Genomic DNA, 22,032 nt, shown 5'->3' on the forward strand with positions numbered 1-22,032 from the left:
CACCAAAATTGTGCATTTATTTTGTTATGGAAATGAGTGGTATTTTGTGTCGATCTTTGAGTTGTTTACCATAAGGTTCAGCCTTATAGATCTCTAAAGAACCTTCTGATTAGAAACCATTTTCTGAATTTTAGCATTTAGTCGACTTTATAAGGAAGGTAGATCTTTATTGTTAGAGGTCGAACCCTTTCATCCCCTCCCATAAGAAATCATTAAAAATTTTACCAAAGAAAAATAACTGAAATAAACCGTAATCCTTAATTTCTACTTTTGTGTGGTAGAATTTACCTAAAGTTGTCAATCACTTAACCCCTTTTTAGGGTTAAATATATTAAAATATTTCTTGTAGTTAGTTTAGGATCTGTTTTCTGTAATGGGTTTCAAGTACTATTTTATGTGGATAAACGAGTTTATCTCTTTTATTATGAAGTTTTTAAATAATTTTCTTGTATACCTTTGTATTATTTGTCATGAACATTTTTTTTCCTTCTGCTTTGTCCTATTAGTTGTGAAATTCCTTTAGCCATTTCTTCAGACAAGCCCTATTCTGGAGTATCACTTTAATCTTGCTCAAATTCTGCCTCCTTCACTTCAATTCATCATTCCAACAAAAATTATGTTTTATGTTCAAAGAATTGTGTTAAATTATGTTTCAATTATTTTCTGTTTTTTCAATCCGGTTTAAGAGTTATTAGCTTTATTCTTTACGTGATATTCCCTTTCGTAAAATTATTAAGATGGAGATGCTTCCTCTTGTAGGATTCATAACCGTTCTGGTTTAGGGTTTCATATCTATTCCTAATTTCATGACATCTTTACAGCATTACTATTTCATGACCCGACTAAGATTTAAAAACCATCTGGCTGTGAGACTGATTGAGGATTAATCAGTAGTTCCCTCCCGCAAGTCCTGTCACTGACCTGTCCTTCCACTGGAGTTGGTTACCTAACCTTCCACTAGGATGATTAGCTTAGCAGGTGCACCTCTTGAAGATTAAGTAAATGAAGAACTCTATCAAAGTAGATGCTAAAAAATGCATGCTGCACAGGTCACTGTCGCATTCATTCTTATATGATGCAAATCGTATATTCTAAGATGAGAAGATGCAGAACATGTATGTAGCATTATCATTATACTCGTATTAGCACGAGCCAAAGTTTTCCCATTCAATTAATAACTTGAGATAAATAAGTTAATGACTTGACTGAAGTGAGCTATATCATTACCTCGGATTATAAAGGTTGTGGAGCAGAGGAAACGCATGTTTTTCACTAGCGAATAACTTCGGTTGTTTTAATTATAGAAAAAAGGTTTTTCATTAAATAATAATATTTTTATTGCATTTTTGAAATCATCGTACCTTAATTAGGTACGGAAAATAATGTAAGATGACGTCCTTCTTGTCGGACGCAAATTCGGAGCCTCTCCTCAAAGCTCTGCACGGCTTTCTCCAACATTTCATTCGACACAATTTCGCTTAATTTCTTGACGAATGAAAATTTTCAGGTCTTCGATTGTGTGTGGCATGTTTACGTACACTCTTGATTTCAGGTAGACCCCCCCCCCCCATAAAAAGAAGTCACAAATCGATTGATCGGGAGAGAGTAGGGGCCAAGAAACATCGCCGAATCGTGAAATGACATGTCCGGAAACATTGTCGAATCATTTCAATCGATGCACTCGCCGTATGAGCTGTGGTAGCACTCTGTTGGAACCACATTTTTCCCGTGTTCACCCGATGCCTTTCCAGTTTTGGACGCAGGAAGTTTAACACGTCAATGTAGTGTGCTGATGTCACTGTAAATAAGGTTCCCTCTTCTTCAATAATCCCTATCTTGGAGACACCGCACCACACTGTTACATTTGAGGTATGGAGAACTTTTTTACGTAGGTTCTCCGACGCCCAGTACCGACAGTTCTGTACATTAACATAGCCATCCAGATGGAAATGGGCTTCGTCACGTATCATTATTAGGGCGTATCCATCTTCCGTAAGAATGGCGTTCATTATGCCACAAATGTTTTTGCGTTGCACAAAATCCCTTTCAGTTAGCTGCTGGACGATCATTATTTTGTACGGGTGAAATTTGAGATCACCGTGTAAGATGCGATGAAGCGAACGACGTGACATACCCAGCGCTACAGCCTGTCGCCTACCGGATCGTATCGGACTAGCAAGAACTGCCATTTTCACTCTGTCCATATTTTCCACGAACGGAGAAGGCCAGGTGGTTTTTTCTTTATCACATCCAATGTTTCTAAACGCCTCAACCCATCGAGTATGTGTTTCGATCTGGAACTTCACCACGACGTTCAACTTCAAAATTCGACGGAAAAGACGTTGAACTGTGACCGCAGAATCATCGTTTCTAAAAAATTGCTTGACAGCAAACACACGATATTCTACGTTCCAGCGCTCCATAGTGACTGAAACTTCGTAGTCTGAGCTGTCCGCCAGAGATCGCCGAAGATCAATACCCCCACCTACCGCTGAGTACTAACGGTTTAAAAAACATGCGTTTCCTCTGCTCCACCCGTTATCATCAGCTCAGGACTGAGTTTATCTTACCATTTCAATGTTTTTCGTAAAATGAATTTCCTTTGGTAATAAAAGGAATTTCATTTTAGAATTCCTGGTTATTTGACTCAAAAAATATTGTTATATTCATTTTACCATTAAATACATGTATTGTTTAAATTTTAATTAAACCCTATTGTTATGTTGTACAAAATATTTAGCATTCTCGGTTAAAAAAATAAAAATAAAATAAAAAATAAATAGAAACAGATAACTTTATATGTCAGTAAAACAGATAAAGAGTGAAGGGGTTTTAAAAAAAAATAAGCGATTAATTTATATATTGATGACATACATGTACTTGTTTTTTATCAATATTGAATGGCATTTTTGAACAACAGATGTTAAATGAATTTATGTTATTTATTACTTGATAGCTTGCCACCTCTTAATAATTACAGATTGTTCTCTCCACTCTGATTGTCAATGTGGATTTTTTCCTTTCTCTCTGATAAGAGTTCTCTTTCATTAGCGATCAATATTATAAATTTTGTAATTTTTTTCAACATTATATCATTGCTAATCTTTTTCAAAAAGAACAGTTTTCTAAAAAATGGGAGTTAATTAAATTTCATTATAAGTTTATATTCTGTTTATTTTTTGATGGGTTTTCCTTTTATAAAACTACCTTTTAATTTTTCATAATTTTATTTTTATCACACATAGTTATGTATGTTAATTTTGAAAGGATTAAAATGCAGGTATTTGTTAGATAGTTTGTTGCACTCATTAGTCTTTTAGTACAACTTTCATGTAGGAAACACAATTATCTTTGGATATTTACACATAAACACATATAAAAGTCACCATCCTATTCATTATTTCACTGGTGCCAAATGGTGTCATTGTAGCAGCTGACATAATTCGCCATAATAAACTTCAATGATAAAAGGAAGGAGGTGGATGGAAGATGGGATGACAATCTTTCCTAAGGAGGTGGAGAGATGGCCTTAAGAGATTTTGGGTAGCATAGTCTTTCCAAGGACCTTATTTTATACATAAAATTTGTATTTTAAAGTAATTTGTATGTTTATTTAAATTCCGTAGTTAACATTGTTTTCTTTTTGTCACAGGCACACACTCCTCTTCTTAATGCTGGGGAGAATAAACACGTGAGTATCCCTCAGTTTGCTTTGGTTGTAATTAGTAATTATATTCTAATGATTGCCGGTACGTTAGGTGACCCTACTTATGTATTAATAAAGATATTGTTTTCTTTCTAAATGATTTGAGAAAACCTTCTCATAATTTTTTTTTGCAGAGTGGTCTTAAAATGAAGTTGAACATGGACAAATTAACAAAAAATAATATTAATTTGGATTCAAAAAATTAGGCAAACAGTTATGTATATTTTTGATCAGCAATTTGGTTTGTGGCCTATTGTTATGCCCTAAATAAATGAATTTCTCAAGACCAAATAAATCTTTTGTTGAATGCAGGAGATAAATCTACAGACTGTTCCAGAAAAAGAGCATTAATCTTATGTAACTAAAAAGTTAACATTCCCTAACTACAAATCAGAATGCAGAGTCAAAATGTAATCAAAAAAAAGATTTGTAAAATACTTGTATTACAGTCATTTTAATAGTTAACGTTTAAAACAAATCTCCATTAATGTGAGATATTTTGTTTCTTTGCTTATTAGTCGGGTTCTGTTTTTACATGGAAAATTAATATTAAGTTTTAATGAAACTCATGGATCGTGAAGCTCTGTATTCAGTTGTAAATAAGAATCAGCTGAATCCAGATTACAAAATTGACAGGTTTTATTATGGTGGATTTGTGATTTGTTGTAATAAACCCCTTAGTTTTATGGATCTGTATATCACCTGTACCATTATTTATATTTCTTTGTTTTCTTATTACTCACAAATTGCATTTTCTAAGTTTATTTATTTATTTATCTTTTGCAAATATGTATTGATGCATTAATGTTATATACTGTTCTTAACCCATTGTTTCCCAACCGTGGAATTTTTCCAATTTTTGTATTTATACTGTTAAATATGATTTATAGTTGAGTTATAACGGTGAATATGGTAGAAAAAAATATGTATATCATTTTGCAGTGAACCAGCCTCTCCCATAAATAGGACGACGGGGACATGAGGCAACAAAATAAGAGAATGTATGGTGAATAAAAAATCGACTTTGTTTCATAATTTCAGTTTTAAACATAAAAGTGTTTAACACAATAAACCTATTTTGAATGGTAAGGTAAGAAACAATCATTACAAAGTGTTTTCTCATACTTTCCACAAAAACTGAGAGGCGTCTTTTTGCAGCCCTGACCAGAGGCATCGCCTCTGTTTCTCTATCTTCATTATATAATGACCTAGATTATCAGATCGGACTGGTTGTAAAAGAACTTCAGATATACTAGTGGTCAACTTAGTCGTCTTACCTTTGCAATTTTTTACCCAAGAAAAACAAATATGCCTTCTAAAATCTAGAAGAGGGATTTGTTCCTCAGAATTTGCAAAATTGTAAATAATCCATGCATTCGCTAAACTCATATCTAGTACTCTAATAACTAATGGCCAATATCATTTTTTACCTTTAAAACCTATTGGATATTTAGAAATCAACCAGTCATGTTTATCGATGCCTCCTATGTTTTAATTATGATTATGAATAAATTTAGGTTGGTTCACAGTGACTTTGGCTCTTTTAGTTTTACAATGTCTATTGGTTTTGACAAATGGTTCAATTGTATCAAAATTGGTCAAAAAACACACTACATTGTTGCATGCCATTTCACACAGAATATTTTGTTATTTTTATCAAAACTATGATTGGAAAAACCTCTTTCTTTTTTTTTTTCATTTCTTGCTTTGACATAACTGGACATTTTTTTATTCTGTTATCACAAACAATTCCTGTAGCTTTTAATCCTTTACATTTCAATTAAATCAGTAATTGCGTGCTAGTCAAAAGATTATCAAAGTAGATCATATGAGAGCTAGAATCCATACATACTTTAAGTTTGACTTTGACCGCTTTTGAACCTAAACTGTCATTTGTGGTGTCAGATTGAGCAGTTTCTTTACCATTATATAATGAAAAATTATAACAATAACTTCTGATGCCACAAAGAGCCCAAAGCTTATACCCAAATCTCTTGGGTTTTCCTTTTAGAAACAGCTTTATTCTGTGATGTCCAAAATATTTCACAATTATTTCATCAACTGCTAAATTCAGTTCGAAAATACTGAACTGTCAGAAAACTTTCATTTATTTTATTTAGCAAAGAGCAAATTTTATAAGATTTATCAGTTTTGGCATTGTCATTGAAATGTAAATAAGATTTTATTTTATCGAACTGATTTATATACATTGCTTGTTCAACAAATGAGATATGTACGTCTACATATCTCTAGATCAAAAGCTTACTTTGAGGTAAATGAAGGGAAAAAAAATTAGAGATAAATGAACATAAATTGAAGATTATTAGGATTGCCCTAAATACTTTTAGCTCCTCTACGTTTAGGTTGAAATTTAAATCGTTTTTATAATTTGCAGCATAGGTGACTGTCTCTTGCACAATACATCTAAAACGTCATCAGTTAACAAATGTTCAAATATCTCAGATGCTGATTTTCCTCCTAAATCCTTAATCATTTTTTCTAACTGTTGTCTATCAGTATTAGTCACATTTGTTATTTATGAATAAATTGGGTTACGCTTACAACAAGCAACAGATTTTTCAGCTTGTGGTGCAATTACTTGTTCAACTTATGGTTCTACTATGTAAACCATGCACAAAAATTCCATTTGACCAGTTACATCTGATAGCAGTAATATTCCTACGTCATCATCATGGCCCTCTTCAATGTCAGTTATTCATCTACTTCATCTGACAGCATTATGTTAATTTCAAAATCATCTAAATCTTTGTCACAAGAATCTTGAAGGTATTCCACTAACTTAGACAACTTCAAGGTCTTTTTGTGTTAAATCTTCATAGGTTCCATTTTCTATAAAAGAAAGGTTCTATTTATAGTGTAATAAAACCTAAACAGTCCTATCCTTCAACTTAAGGATAGTGAAAAATATAATGTAATTATATTGTACACTTGCTTTTATAGTTCCTCCAACTCTATCTTATTTATTATGATCAAGTCACAAATTCACAGCAATAGATGTTTACTGTTTGAAGTACACTTTACGAATGACAAAACAAAACCACACCAATATACATTTCAAACAAAATAACAAGTGCCTACAGCTTGCAAAAAGTATATAGGAATCGACTTGTACGTATAATCAAATACTTTAAACCAAACACTTGAACCCAGTGTCATATTTATAGGACGGCTTACTTTGAAGGTGTACAACATGCAAAATAATTTATTTTTTTTTTTATTCTAATAGTCAATATACATTCATTAATGATAGAGTAATTATAAACAACTATAAAAAAAAATTGATTCAATTATAATAAATTATGAATAATGTAACAGTATTTCCATTAACTAAAACATATATAAAGTTTTTTTAAATAATTGTTTTATATTTATTAATTTATATATATAAATTAATAAATATATAAATAATAAATAATTAATTTATATATATATTTACATCATAAATATTATTATAGTGAAATAAAAACATAAAAATGAAAATTTAAGTAAAACCAGCCTTTAAAATTATTTATAATATTAGAAAAAAAAATGTAAACATGGTGTCTTAAAAATAGGGTGGTGGGATATAATGGGTTAATATGGATTTCTTCATGTTGGTTCAGTTAATTACTAATAATGTTTTTTAAACAAGAAAAAAGCATTTTGACATATACTGCTGGCAAAAAGACAAACTTTGTTCAGCAGTAACTTCTTGAACAACCACTTTTTGAATACAGATATTATTTCTAATTAATGCACTATAAATTTTTCTTTATATAAACAAGTATTTCTCGTATTTTACTGGCAACCAGCCAAAAAATAATTCCTCCCCTTGTTTTCAGTAGTCATCACACAGTCATTTAACCAAACTTATTATAAGCTTATCTGTGAAGTATTTAAAATTTTCAGGTAAGTTATTCACAAAGGCTGTTATTAACTTTACAGCTTGAAGTATTTACTTTTCATTATAATTATCAATGCAAATAATTACTAATATTGTACTGTATAATTGGCTAGGTTTTGATTTTTAAAGATGTCTGCTGTTTGTACCGATCGATCAACCTGATCAATCATTTGGCTCTGTTTATTAATATATTTATTATTAAAGTTTTGAATGAAATTATGCTTATAAGAATCCATTGCTGTTAAGATAACAAGTGAAGCCTTTTTTTATTTATATCTTTATTCCTTTTGACGTTTTATTACAATTAATAACTATAAGGAATGTAGTATAGTTCAAAGTATTGCTATTACTAATAAAAAGAAAAATCACTTGTGCTTATGAGTGCATTATGAAAAGTGTGACATGTCATCATTTTTTTTTTTTTTTTATAATTGGTACTATTTTCATCAAAATATATATAATCACACCTTTTGACAGAAAATCAAAAGTATTCACTTCTTTTTATGATACTGTAAAAAAATGTATTTGTGGTCTTGGATAATGTAATGGTTGTATGCACTAGTAGAAACTGCTATAAAGTAAAGAACTACTTGTACAAAGTAATTCTCAGTTAAATTAAAAAAATAATAAAATAAAATTTCTTTTACCTTGAAAGTACTATTGTAGAGAGAGCATGGACTGTAAGTTAGCATAGGATTAATTTTTTTTTTTTAAATGTAGCAATGCATGTAACAAATATCTAACTGTTCCTTGGGGAATCAAGCAGTATTTGGTATGGTTAAAAAACATAACTCTAGTATACATCAGTTGTAATAATTATATAAATATACTACTAATTACTCTTATCCTTTAGTTACATAAATTGAATTTTGCATCTAAAAATGAAGTTTTTGTTTCCAACATTGTGTAACATGCAGCAGGCTACATCCTTTACAGCCTGCTGATTCTACAACCTGAGATTTCTAAGACTTGTATTTCGAAAATAAAAGGTTATGAAGCAAGGATAAGATACCAAAAGTCAAAGCCATATTTAACAATTTGACTTCCATTGATCACAGAAGTTAAATAAACTTGGGGCCAGACATGCCTATTGAAATGCTGGTGAAATGCAATAGTAAAAGTAACATCTTTATTTTGTTCATCACAAGGCTGGCAAATAATGAAGATTTCACAGATTTCTGTGACTTTGATTTCTATGTCATTTTTTATGATTTTCACAGAAAGTAACTCTGATTGTTATTTCTTATATCTCAGATATATTTTTTTTTTTTAGAAAACTGGAAGAAATAGTTGTAATGTAAATCTAATTCCAGATGTTAGTTAGTTCTGTTTGGATTTCATTTCCCTTTTTAATAGTGTTCTTCAGTCATTATTATTCTCATCTAAAGCCTTCTTGAAAATTGATTACTTTTTTTTGTACAGCAGACTATTTATCAAAGATCAAACCTACTGAAAAGTACAGGAGTGTGATCTCTTAATATGACAGAATGTTTATGACCTTTTTATTTCAACATGTTTGATTTTTAATTATTAATTTGTCATACAACAGAAAATATTCTGTGTTTACAGCACCGAATAATGTTGTTCATGAGTCATTGCTCTAAGAATAGACAAGAAAACCTCCCAAATAATAACCATTATAATAGCATTTGTACAATAGTAAGGTATTTATTGAATTAACAAAATAAAAATAAGTCATGAGAAAGAAATTGTCTCTTTTCTTTGAAAAGCAGATTAAAATTATATTTAATCTGTTATTCCAACTAAACAACCATAACAAATGCAGTCTATCGTGCTTTTTACTGAAACTTGTTATCAGAATAGCACTACAACTATGTATAAATGAATATTTTATGTTGTATGTACACATGTTTGTCATTCTGTTATAATTCGTATTTTTCTGTTATTGTTCATAAATTTAAGTGGCATTGACTGCTGTGTTTATTAGTTATCAATAAATGGTAGAAATATGTAATGAAACTGCATTCATTATTGTCCAACTATGTGAACTACAGAAAAAACTTATTAAATGTGGCTTTGTCCATTGGCATTTTACTTTAACTCACATCCTTCAATTTTTAGGTTACACTTCATGAGACATTGCAGATGTTGTTAGTCTATCTACTTGTAGGGATCTAGTTTATTGTTTTTCCCAAGATTTTATTTTATAATTTATTTTCTCCTGTGCTCATTTCCTAAAATATGTTTCTATTTAGTAACTCATTTCACTATTTAAAATTAGAAAAAAATGCTTTCAATAAAATTTATGTCTTTTGTTTGAAATTTTCCACCAAATATATTTTTAGTAAGTGAATCATAAAACCAATTTTGCCGAGACCTTATAAATTTCCTCCTCCTCTTTTAGAAGCAAAATTTTCCAGTTTTAAATTTAAGAAAACTTGTTTTTTTTTAATGTTATAAAATTTGTCCACATTGAAATATTAGTAAAGTGTCTATGGATAAATCCCAAAAAGCTTATTCATCAGAAGACTAAGGAAGTCCATGTTTGAAATTTTGGAAATTGTTTTATAAAGTGGTTGTTTTAACTTTGTATTATTGTTATATTGTAGCTTTTGAAATCTTTTGTCAAAATTATATTCTCATCAAATAAATACATTAATACAAAGAAACAAAAAAAAATGTTTTGATATTTTTGTGTTTTGATATATTCTTGGAATAAGAGCCCTTTCAAAATATTTATAGAATTTTTTCTACATTGTAGCAAATTATATGGTCCTTTTTATTGATGTAGTTTTAACTATTTTTGAGTATATCCCAAACAAGAACATAGTTTGTACCTAATTTATATAACTATAGATTGATATTCATTTTTATCAATCTGTAGAGATTATTAATTTTTATTACAAACATTTTTGACAGGTTAACGGAGACGGAGAATGGCAATACGAAGAGATATGCTTAGAACGAGGAGGTGCAGGTTTAGGTTTCAGCATCGCTGGCGGCACAGACAACCCACATATAGGAGACGACACTGCCATTTATATCACAAAATTGATACCGGGTGGAGCGGCTGCTGCAGATGGAAGACTGAGGGTGAATGATGTTATACTACAAGTTAATGATGTATCTGTAGTTGATGTTCCTCATGCATCTGCCGTAGATGCACTCAAGAAGGCCGGAAATACAGTCACATTGGTAAGCATTAGTTACATGTGTAAGTGTTATCTAATGAATTTGTTTATGTAACATTAAAGTTTTGTTTTCATGCTTTTAGTGCTTATGATGGTACATCATTATCAAATTAGGAGTCAATTTCAGATTGGAACCACTTAGAAGTGATCTGATGTTATTTTTTTATTGAGGTTGTTCTTTTAAATGTATGTCAATTATATATGTTTAATTATTTATTTTCTGGTAAATATATAAAATAGTGTTATTATTATGTATATTATCTTGTCATATTTTATCTTATGTAACATTTAAAAGATTATAAACCAATGTAAAAAGAAAAGAAACAGAAACTACCACTTAGTTTCTTTGTTTTTTCCTTTTTCCAACCTTTTTTAATAGTCCCATCCATAGACTTATCTTGCACAATGTAACTTAGAAGAGTCTCATTGGGGATCTAGCTAAATTGCTTGTAGTTTTGAGTTGGATTCATTACATATAAGGTTTTCCTATAGGATGTCTGGACATATTTGCAATTGGTCCTTTAATAGATAGAAGAAAATTAGTTTCTTGCTACAAAATATATTTTGAATCAGTCAGTAGTCAGTGCTGTATTACTGATTAATTGTAATGTGCTGCTGCTTTCATTTGGGTAAAGATATCCCATTCTCCTTAATTATTATCGGTAGCCTGAATATCTGATACCAATTTGTGACTGTGAAGCACTTTTGTGAGTATGGTGGTTTTTTGTTTCACAATCTCTCTGTGGATACTTGTATCTTATTCTTGATCCCTTCCTTCCTGATGGTGTTCTGTGGATTTTGGCCGGTATACCCTCAGGATATTTGCTAAGTTTCTGCATCCCTGATATTTGTGTTTTTTAGTGAGGGGCTCTTCCTGCACCAGTCAGCGGCTGTAAAAATTCCTAATCTGGGTTGAAGTGCCTTCTTAATACATGCATAGAGGAGTGTACAAGATAAAGGGGTGTCCAATTTGAATAATTTTATTCTGCCAGAAAAATAAATGTGTGCAGTGGATATTTAGAAATTGAAAAGTATTGATCTATAAAATTTGAACTGGCTTATAACTGAATTTACTGATTTTTTAAAATGTTTATCAATTTGGGTTGTTGGTTTTCACATCTTATTTTTTTACATGCAACTAATTTATTTACTTATTACTGTAACCAGATATGGTGCTACCACATCACTTCCTTGTATAATGTTGATTAAAAAACAAGGTACTTGCCTATATCTCTCCGTAAGATAGAACTGAAGGGTAGTTTTAGTGCAATATGTAGGTGGAAGAAAATAATTCAGATTGGTGTTTTTTTTTTTTCGATATTAAAATATTTTGAGATTAAAATAATATACAGTTTAGCATTTTTTAGTATTATGATGTTCATTAGTTATAAATTAATGTCTTTTTATGTTTGTTCCTCCAATATGATACCACTTTGAAAGGATGTTTAGATCATAATAAAAATGTATTATTATCATTATAATACTCTAGCGTATTTATTTTAATTTGCTTATTTTACCTTTTTTTTTATTCTCTTTAACTTCATCATTATTTCTCCTTATTTTACTTGACCTGAGTATTATAATGGTTTGCATTTTGCTTCGTTAATTTTATATTGTGCTGTTTTTGTTTTTTATATCATTATTTTGTACATAATTATCATTATTGTTTTATTTTGTTTTTCATTTATTCTTAAATTACATTTTTATTTTATTTTGAAAAATCTGTTTGTTTTTTTATTATGTCATCTAGATAACATCAAAATCTTATTATGTATAATATCTTATCAGTATACGAGAGTCATTCAGTAATTATAGAGACAACTGAGTTTTTAGAAAAAAATTATTTATTCAGTGATAATAAAACCCATAATTTCACCATAATTTTCATTAGTTGCTTAGTTTAATAATTCATTGCCTAGCATCTATTATTACATGTATGCAGGTGTTCTTTTATTATGATTTTTAAAGATCGAGGTTCGAGTTTTCTCTTGCTTTGTAAAGTGATTTGTAAAATGCTAAACTCTTGCTGATATTTAACTTGAGAACACAATTAGCTTTGTCTTAGCCTGATTTATTTATTAATCAGTTGATTTAATTAATTATGTTTGGGGTCTTCAGAAAGTGAACCTATTATGAACAAATTTTAAAAAATGTCATGTAATTATAAAATGTTTATGTTTTTGTTTTACAGTATGTACGGAGAAAACGGTTAGGTGTGCAAAATATGCGGATATCAGAAATAGAGCTTCTAAAGGGAACAAAAGGTTTAGGATTCAGCATCGCTGGAGGTATAGGAAATCAACATATTCCTGGTGATAATGGAATTTATGTTACTAAAATTATGGATGGTGGTGCTGCTCAGTTAGATGGACGCCTAGCTGTTGGTGATAAGCTAATCGCTGTCAGAAATACGACGGTATGTTTATGTGTTAATTTATTTTTTGTTTTAGTAATTTCTTTTACTTTCCTAGCTGTTATAATTGTTTATTATAACAGTCTCAAAACACTACTGTCTGTAAAAAAATCTTTTTCTGTTTTGTAGTGATTCCTTGTATGGGACTTCTGAAATCTTGTTTACCTAAATTTGTTTATATTTTGTATGTATGTTAATAAACAGCTTAGAAAATATATTTAATATAATTAATTTATTAAAATTTATCTCAATAGATTTCATTTGTTAAATTATATTTTTACAAAAATATGTTTTAAGAAACAGAAATATATGAAACTATTTTACAGAGCTATTAAAAAAAGGCAGTAGTAAGCAGATGAAAATAAATTTTAATAAAATGTCGCATGCGTGTCTGTAATGAGAGTTGTGCATAAGATCTCATTGAATGTGGGCATATTTTTGAACAGTTGTATTAGTTCAGTTGCAGAACTGGATTTATCAAACCAATATAGGTACTAAAGAGCGATGTTTTCTGAAGTTATTGGGTATTTTAAGTGTAGTGTTTTGAGAAAATGAAGAAGAGCTGTTTAATTTTGAATACAATATTTCTTTAGGAACCTTTTCTAATATAACCGGAATAAACACATTGATGTGTTTTGTTCCACATTGATGTTGATGTTCCATCAACATTTTTTGGGGTTTTTTTGTAATTCTACTTGGTAATTTTTTTGTGTAAGAGTTTTTTTTTTTTTGTTTCCAAAGAATTTGTTATAATATTGGAGCTGTCTTGTGTAGTGTAGACTTCATTCAGTGCACTAATTTTTATTGATTCCACAACTGTTTATTGTAGAATTTTGAGTTTTTTTAGATAATTATAACTGACTGACTAACTTTTCCCATTGTTTGAATAACCAAACAATTTCCTTAGAAGTGATCTTGAGTAAGCAATAAAAAATGAAATTACAAGTTTAAATTTTAATTCCTTCTTTAAATTTAAAAAAAAAAAATATATCAGAATAACTTACAAGAGACTGTTGGAAATGATCAAAGAGCAAAAAAACTTGTTTTCCTTTGTTATTAAGGAAAAGGACAATGAAAATCTTGGAGTTGAAAATTGAAATATTAGATATTTACAGTAAGATAATGGAGGTAAACACATCTGGAAGTGATCTTAATTCTGTTAGAAGACTTGGATCGCAAGCAGCCAGAACTTGTGTCTCTTGTTTCTTACTTGAAGAAAGAGGAATCTTAATTCAAAATGAATAAAATTGAAAAGAAATGGCTTTATATAAATCAAGATTTGGATTGAAAAATACAGTTAAGTGTATATAGAATGTACCTAACAATTAAATTAAAAAATTCAGAATAAAATGTTATTGTTATACAAAATCATTATTATCTATAATAAGGTATTGCAATATAATAACAAATCAGTGTGTTGCTGATTGACTGCAGTTTCTTTTCTCGAAGAAGTAATAAAAAAATATAATCAAGAAGTTAAAGAAAAGACACATGTTTGAATAAAAAATGAAAACTTCAAATTGGGTACAAATGAATATAACCAATTTTTTGCCCCTGTGGTGAACTTCCGTAAGAAAATTTTGAGTTTGAAACTGAATATAAGGTAAAAATTTTTGCTTATAGTGTGTGTGTGTGTGTGTGTGTGTGTGTGTGTGTGTGTGTGTGTGTGTGTGTGTGTATGTGTGTGTGTGTGTGTGTGTGTGTGTGTGTGTGTGTGTGTGTGTGTGTATATGTGTTTGTATTGGACTTAAAAAAGGGAAATGTTGTATGTGTACTTGTTAGTTTAAAGAGGTGTCAGATGTTGGATCATAGAGTTGTCTATTGATTAAAAAATCTTTTACATTGTACTAGTATAATGGAATCCTAATAACTAGATTCATAATTTTATTTATTATTCTACGAAGAGAAATAAAATAAATGTATAAGTTAAATGAATCATTAAAATGATAACTTGGGGAAAGAAATTCTAAAGACTAAAGTTAATGGAATGGCAAGAACTAATATTTTTAATTTAATTTTATTGATTTACTGTACTAGTAATGATAGGAGTGGTAGATTAACATTTTCTTGGCTTACAAGGTTCAACAGATAGTCTACAAGCTGCATCTGAGAAGCCATTGTTTTTTATTTATAGATTTTGAGGTACTTATGTTAAATTTCTCCAATCATCTTCCATTGAATGAAATCATTCAAAAACTAAAAACCATTGTTTTTTAAAAACCGAATTAAAAATCATTAAAAACTATCTGATTAAATTCTTCTGATGCTTCCTGAAATTAAAATGCAATAATTTTAATTTTGGAATCATTTTAATAATTTTCAAATTCAATCATGAATCATATACAAAGTACGTATAGAGAAAGGTGTAGAAAATGTTGCTTCTGGTCAAATGATCTCATTATAGATGAAGTAAAATTATTCAAGATTGTGTCCCAGTAATATCTGGAAATTTAAATAAAATCTTTTTTTTAAACAAGTATTATTTCATTCAGGATGTTAAAAATTGCATAATGTGTTAAATTGTTGAAGAATTTTTGAAATACTAATTCTGATTCTATTAAGTCAATATTTAAGGTAGAATAATGAATATAAAAGTTTATACAGAGACAAAAAGATGGTATTGTAAAAAATGTGTAAACTGTTTCAAAGATTTGAAAAAGTGTAGGGATTTCTGAAAATTGTTTTGTTGACTCAACAAGGAAAACATTTATTTGATAGACAAATCCAGATGTCAGGGGGATTATTTAAAACAGTTACTAAATCCTGTTATTGCAGTCAATAAAATAAACTCTGCAGAAGGATATATATATATAATATAGGTTTATATAATATAGGTATATAATATAGGAAATGAAGTCCTAGATGTACCCTTTTCTATGGAAGATTTAACCATTGTTTTAAAGAAAGTTAAAGATGACAAAGCTCCCAGTGATAATGGATTAACTTATAAGTTTGTTAAGAATGTGTCTAGAAAACTTTCTTCAAACATTATTGATGAACACTTTATAAAAGTTATGAAATTTTAAGGACTCCAGAAAGTTTTTAAATAATCAGTTATTTTCCTACTTCATAAAAAAAAGGCAATTAAAATAATTTCACATTATATACTGTAGGTATTTCATTTGGAGATGCGATAGGTAAATTTTTTTTTAATAAATTAGACTTTCATTTTAGATTAATGAACACAACATACTTAATGAGTTTCAAACTGGTTTTAAAAAAAATTATACTCAACAATAAGTAAATGAATATTAAGTATACCTAGCTTATCTTGCATTATAAAATTAAGATTGAATGTAAAAAGATGTAAATTAAGTACATTTTTTTTTGTCAATTTATCTGATATATTTGATCCTACATTGCACATTCTTTTATAAATTAAATGAATTAAGAATTTCTTATTAGTTGATTTTAGCTCTGAAAAATTTGTTTGATAAGTTGTTTGGAACAAACAGCAACTATCAGAGTTTTAACATTTCAACAGGCATGAAATAAAGTTTTATCTTAATTTTTAATTTTTTAATTTTTTATTTTGTTTATAAATGGTGATGCAAATATTTTAGTTGGAAAAGTTACTATTAATGGCTTAAAATTAAAAAGCTGGCTTTTTCAGAAGACATTGTCCTTCCTACTTTAAATAAACAGCTTAGAGAATTATTACATTGAATGCAAATAAATCTTTTTTTGTCTTCAGTCATTTGACTGGTTTGATGCAGCTCTCCAAAATTCCTTATCTACTGCCAGTTGTTTCATTTCGGTATACTCCTTACATTTTACATCCCTAACAATTTGTTTTATATATTCCAATTATTGCCTACCTGCTCAATTTTTCCCATTTACATGTCCCTCCAATATTAAAGGGACTATTCAGGATGCCTTAATATAAATCTGTCTCTTCTTTTAACTATATTTTTCCAAATGCTTCTCTCTTTATCAATTTTCCACAACACCTTTTCATTTGTCACTATCCACCCATCTGATTTCTAACATTCTCCTACAGCACCACGTTTCAGAAACTTCTAATCTTTTCTTCTCAGGTTGTCCAAGTTTCACTTCCATTTAAAGCACACTCCAAAGTGCTTTAAATGCTCCAAAGTGTTTTGGAGCACACTCCAAACATATACTTTCAAAAATATTTTCCTGACATTTAAATTAATTTTTGATGTAAGCAAATTCTATGTTTGGCTGATATTGCAGTCAATAAAGGTCAGATCCGAGAGAAAAAGTAAAAAATATGAACCCTAGCTGTCTTAAAGTAGAAAAAGCAATAACCCTCCTTAAATCATTTTCTAAACAAGCATTGCCTACCTGCTCAATTTTTCCCAATTACATGTCCCTCCAATATTAAAGGGACTATTCCAGGATGCCTTAATATGTGTCTTATAAATCTGTCTCTTCCCTTCAATAAATAAATCTCTTCTCATGTCAAAACAGTTACTCAACAGTTTGGTAATCGTTGTTTTTTTGTTGTTGTGCATGAAACGATGGCTTTTAGATCTTTATAATCATATCCTGTGAATGGGTAAATGGCTTTTAAATCTTTATAATCATATCCTGTGAACGGGTAAGTTACAAAAACTTTTCAAGAAAAGTAAAGTAATTGCCATTTCTAAGCATGGGAAGGACATCGCTCAACCCGAAAGCTACAGACCAATAGCACTTTTAAGCATATGTTTCAAGATCTAGAAAGAATACTACTTGTGCATCTAACACCCATTGTTAGTAATGGTATACCAATGGAAAAGGCTGGTTTTATGTCAGGAAGAAGCTGCGATCAGATCCTTTCACTTACAACCTATATAGAGAAAGGATTTTTTAACAAAGGCTTAAAATGTTTGCTGCATTTCCAGCCTGTGTTACAGTCTGGAAAAAAGGACTATTACTCAAGGTGTATCAGCTTGTTCCTTGCAAATTCCTTAATTTACTGAATGAGGTGCTGAGTGATAGACTTTTCCAAGTACAGCTCAATGGAAAGCTATGCATTTTCTACAGCCTACAAAATTGTCTACCACAAGGATCCATACTGGCACCTCTATTGTTTAATATTTATATCTCAGATATATCACCAACTACATCTCAAAAATTCATGTATGCAGACAATATTGCCATTGGTACCCAAAGCTTGAACTTAGCCGAAACTGAGGCAGTACTGTACAGAAGACCTTGGTATAATTGATAAATATTTCAAAAAATGGGGACAACAGCCAAATCCAAATAAAACTGAAGTCACAGCATTCTATCTTAACAACAGGGTAGCTCAATGAACTCTTGCCGTTAACTACAAAGGAGTCACATTGAAACATAACCCACACCCGAAATACCTTGGTTTCACGCTTGACAGAACACTTACCTTTAAACAACACCTTGCAAATTATTGGCTAACGTTAAAATTAGAGCCAGCCTGATTCAGAAGCTGGCCAGTTCATCTTGGGAAGCTACCGCCGAAACTCTAAGAATAAGTGCTCAGCCCACGTACATTCAACCACAAAATATTTTGCTCCTGTTTGGATTAATAGCTGCCACATCAAGCTCATCGACACTCATCTGAACCAGGCTATGCGAACCATAACTGGAACCATTAGAACAACTCCGCTCCAGTGGCTGCCATTGCTGAGCAATATTGCACCCTCCCAAACTAGATGACTGGCAGCCCTCAAATCACAGTTGGAAAAATATAATGTTATCCATCTCTACCTATTCATGCGAATATAGATTTTCTTAAACAGCACTGGACACTGAAGTCCAGATATTCACCTGTAGCAGTCGCCAATCAGGTCAACGACCTCAACACAAAGGATTGCTGGACATCATTATGGCCAGGTCACAATATCACTAACTCCAACCATGTGATAGATACAACTCCGGGGTACCAGGATTTACTCTTCCCAGAAGACAGTGGTGTAACACAACAGGATTCACACAAATCATGATATCTGCAATAAAAGCCTGACCCAGTGGGGAGCTGCGGAAAGCCCACAATGTGACCAATGTGGAGCTGAAGAGCAAACGACGATCGCCCACCTGGCCCTGGTTTCTCCAAATACATCTTTTAGAGGCTCACTACAAGATATCCATGATCTTATCCACAAAGCATTAGAATGGCTGGCCCACTATAACCTGTGTTTGTGATAAAAAGGTGCAACAGACATAATATCATTAATAATATTGTTAAATTATTGTGAAAATTGCAATGTTTGTAAGTTCATTTGAACATTATGTGTGTATATATATATATATATATATATATATATATATACTTGAACCCTAATTTTTTTAAATGCTAAACATTTTATTCCAGAGTACATTATCAAATACCTTTTCTAAGTCTAGTAATGCCAAGTATGTCGGTTTGTTTTTCTTTAATCTTCCTTCTACTATTAATCTGAGCACTAGAATTGCTTCCCTTGGTCATATACTTTTCCTGAAACCAAATTGGTCTTCTGCTAACACCTCTTCCACTCTCCTCTCAATTCTTCTGTATAGAATTCTAGTTAAGATTTTTGATGCATGACTAGTTAAGTTAATTGTTCTGTATTCTTCAGATTTTTTCTGTATTCTTTCAAATATTACACACCAGTTTGTATAATCTGTCTTATCATTTCCTCACATGTACTGTGCAGTAATTCCGCAGGTATTCTGTCTATTCCAGGAGCCTTTCTGCCATTCAAATCTTTTAATGCTTTCTTAAATTCAGATCTCATTATTGTTTTTCCTCTTTCATCCTCTTCGACTCCTCTTCTTCCTCTATTACACTAGTTTCTAATTCATTTCCTCTGTGTAACTGTTCAATATATTCCACCCACCTATCGATCTTTCCTTTCATATTATAAGTCGGTGTGCCATCTTTGTTTAACACATTATTAGATTTTAATTTATGTACCAAAAAATTTTCCTTAACTTTCCTGTATGCTCTGTCTATTTTACCAATGATCATTTCTCTTTACACTTCTGAACATTTTCTTTAATCCACTCTTTTGCTAGTTTGCACTTCCTGTTTATAGTATTTCTTAATTGTCGATAGTTCCTTTTACTTTCTTCATCACTAGCATTCTTATTTTTTCTACGTTCATCCATCAGCTGCAATACATCGTCTGAAACCCAAGGTTTTCTACCAGTTCTCTTTGCTCCGCCTAAGTTCGCTTCAGCTGATTTAAGAATTTCCTTTTTAACATTCTCCCATTCTTCATCTACACTTTCTTCCTTATCTTTTTTACTCAGACCTCTTGCGATGTCCTTCTCAAAAATCTTCTTTACCTCCTCTTCCGCAAGCCTCTCTAAATTCTACCAATTCATCTGACACCTTTTCTTCAGGCTTTTAAACCCCAATCTACATTTCATTATCACTAAATTATGGTCGATATCAATGTCTGCTCCAGGGTAAGTTTTGCAGTCAACGAGTTGATTTCTAAATCTTTGCTTAACCATGATATAATCTATCTGATACCTTGCAGTATCGCCTGGCTTTTTCCAAATGTATATTCTTCTATTATGATTTTTAAACTGGGTGTTGGAAATTACACTTCTGAACATTTTCTTTAATCTACTCTTTTGCTAGTTTGCACTTCCTGTTTATAGTATTTCTTAATTGTCAATAGTTCCTTTACTTTCTTCATCACTAGCATTCTTATATTTTTTACATCCATCCATCAGCTTCAATATATCCTCTGTTATCCAAGGTTTTCTACCTGTTCTCTTTGTTCCGCCTAAGTTCACTTCTGCTGATTTAAGCATTCTCCCTTTCTTCTTCTATATTTTTACCTTACCTTTTTTACTCAGACATTTTGCGATATCCTCCTCAAAAGTCTTCTTTACCTCCTCTTCCTCAAGCTTCTCTAAATTCCACCAATAAATGTGACACCTTTTCTTCAGATTTTTAAACCCTAATCTACATTTCATTATCATTAATTATGGTCGCCGTCAATGTCTGCTCCAGGATAAGCGTTGCGGTCTACGAGTTGGTTTCTAAATCTTTGTTTAACCATGATATAATTTATCTGATACCTTGCACTATCACCTGGCTTTTTCCATGTGTATATTTTTCTGTTATTATTTTTAAACTGGGTGTTTGCAATTTCTAAATTATACTTCGTGCGAAAATTTGAATTTTCAGTCTCCTCTTTTATTCCTTTTGCCTTGCTCGTATTCACCCACAATATTTCCTTCCTTGCCTTTTCCAATGTTTGCATTCCAATCTCCAATTATTATTACATTTTCATCCCTTTTATGTGTTTAATTGCTTTGTCAATTTCTTCATATACACACTACCTCATCATCTTCGGTATTTGTAGACATGTAGACATTAACAATCGTTGTTGGCTTAGGTTTTGATTTTATCCTTATTATAATGATTATATCGCTATGCATATAAAACATACTCCTGCCTGCCCTTTATTTGAAGCTGAGTTAATTATTTTAAAATCACCTGACCAATAGTCGTTTTCCTCTTCCCACTGAACCTCGCTAATTCTACTACATGTACATTTAACCTATTTTTTTCCCTCTTTAAATTCTAACCTACCAGCCTTTTTTAGACTTCTAACATTCCATGCTCCGACTCGTAGAATATTATTTTTTAATTTTCTGGTGACCCCCCTTCCTTAGTAGTCCCCACCTAGATATCCGAACAGGGGACTAGCTTACCTCTGAAATATTTTACCAAGGAAGGCACCTCCACCTTTTTTATGAAAATGCAGAGAATTATATTTTCTTGGAAAAAAAACAGCTGTAGTTTTCCATTGCTGTCAGCTGCGTAGTACTCAGAAGATTGAGTGATGTTGATATGGCTGTTTAAGTCCTCCTGACCTACGCCCTTAACAACTACTGAAAGAACTGCCGTCCTCTTTCAGGAATCATTCCT

The 22,032-nt window shown here is 30.8% G+C and overlaps 1 protein-coding gene across 1 annotated transcript in view; it reads left to right on the top strand.

The window, feature by feature from the left end:
• Window positions 1-22,032, top strand: part of dlg1 (MAGUK family member discs large 1) — a 1,479,687-nt gene that overhangs the window by 1,233,341 nt on the left and 224,314 nt on the right. The window contains exons 5-7 of the mRNA XM_075368120.1: window positions 3,653-3,691; window positions 10,491-10,766; window positions 12,954-13,178. Coding sequence (XP_075224235.1) covers window positions 3,653-3,691; window positions 10,491-10,766; window positions 12,954-13,178 — 540 coding nt within the window. The remainder of the gene's footprint in view (window positions 1-3,652; window positions 3,692-10,490; window positions 10,767-12,953; window positions 13,179-22,032) is intronic.

This window comes from Lycorma delicatula, chromosome 1 (genome assembly GCF_047948215.1).
Source record: "Lycorma delicatula isolate Av1 chromosome 1, ASM4794821v1, whole genome shotgun sequence".
NCBI classification, from domain to species: domain Eukaryota; kingdom Metazoa; phylum Arthropoda; class Insecta; order Hemiptera; family Fulgoridae; genus Lycorma; species Lycorma delicatula.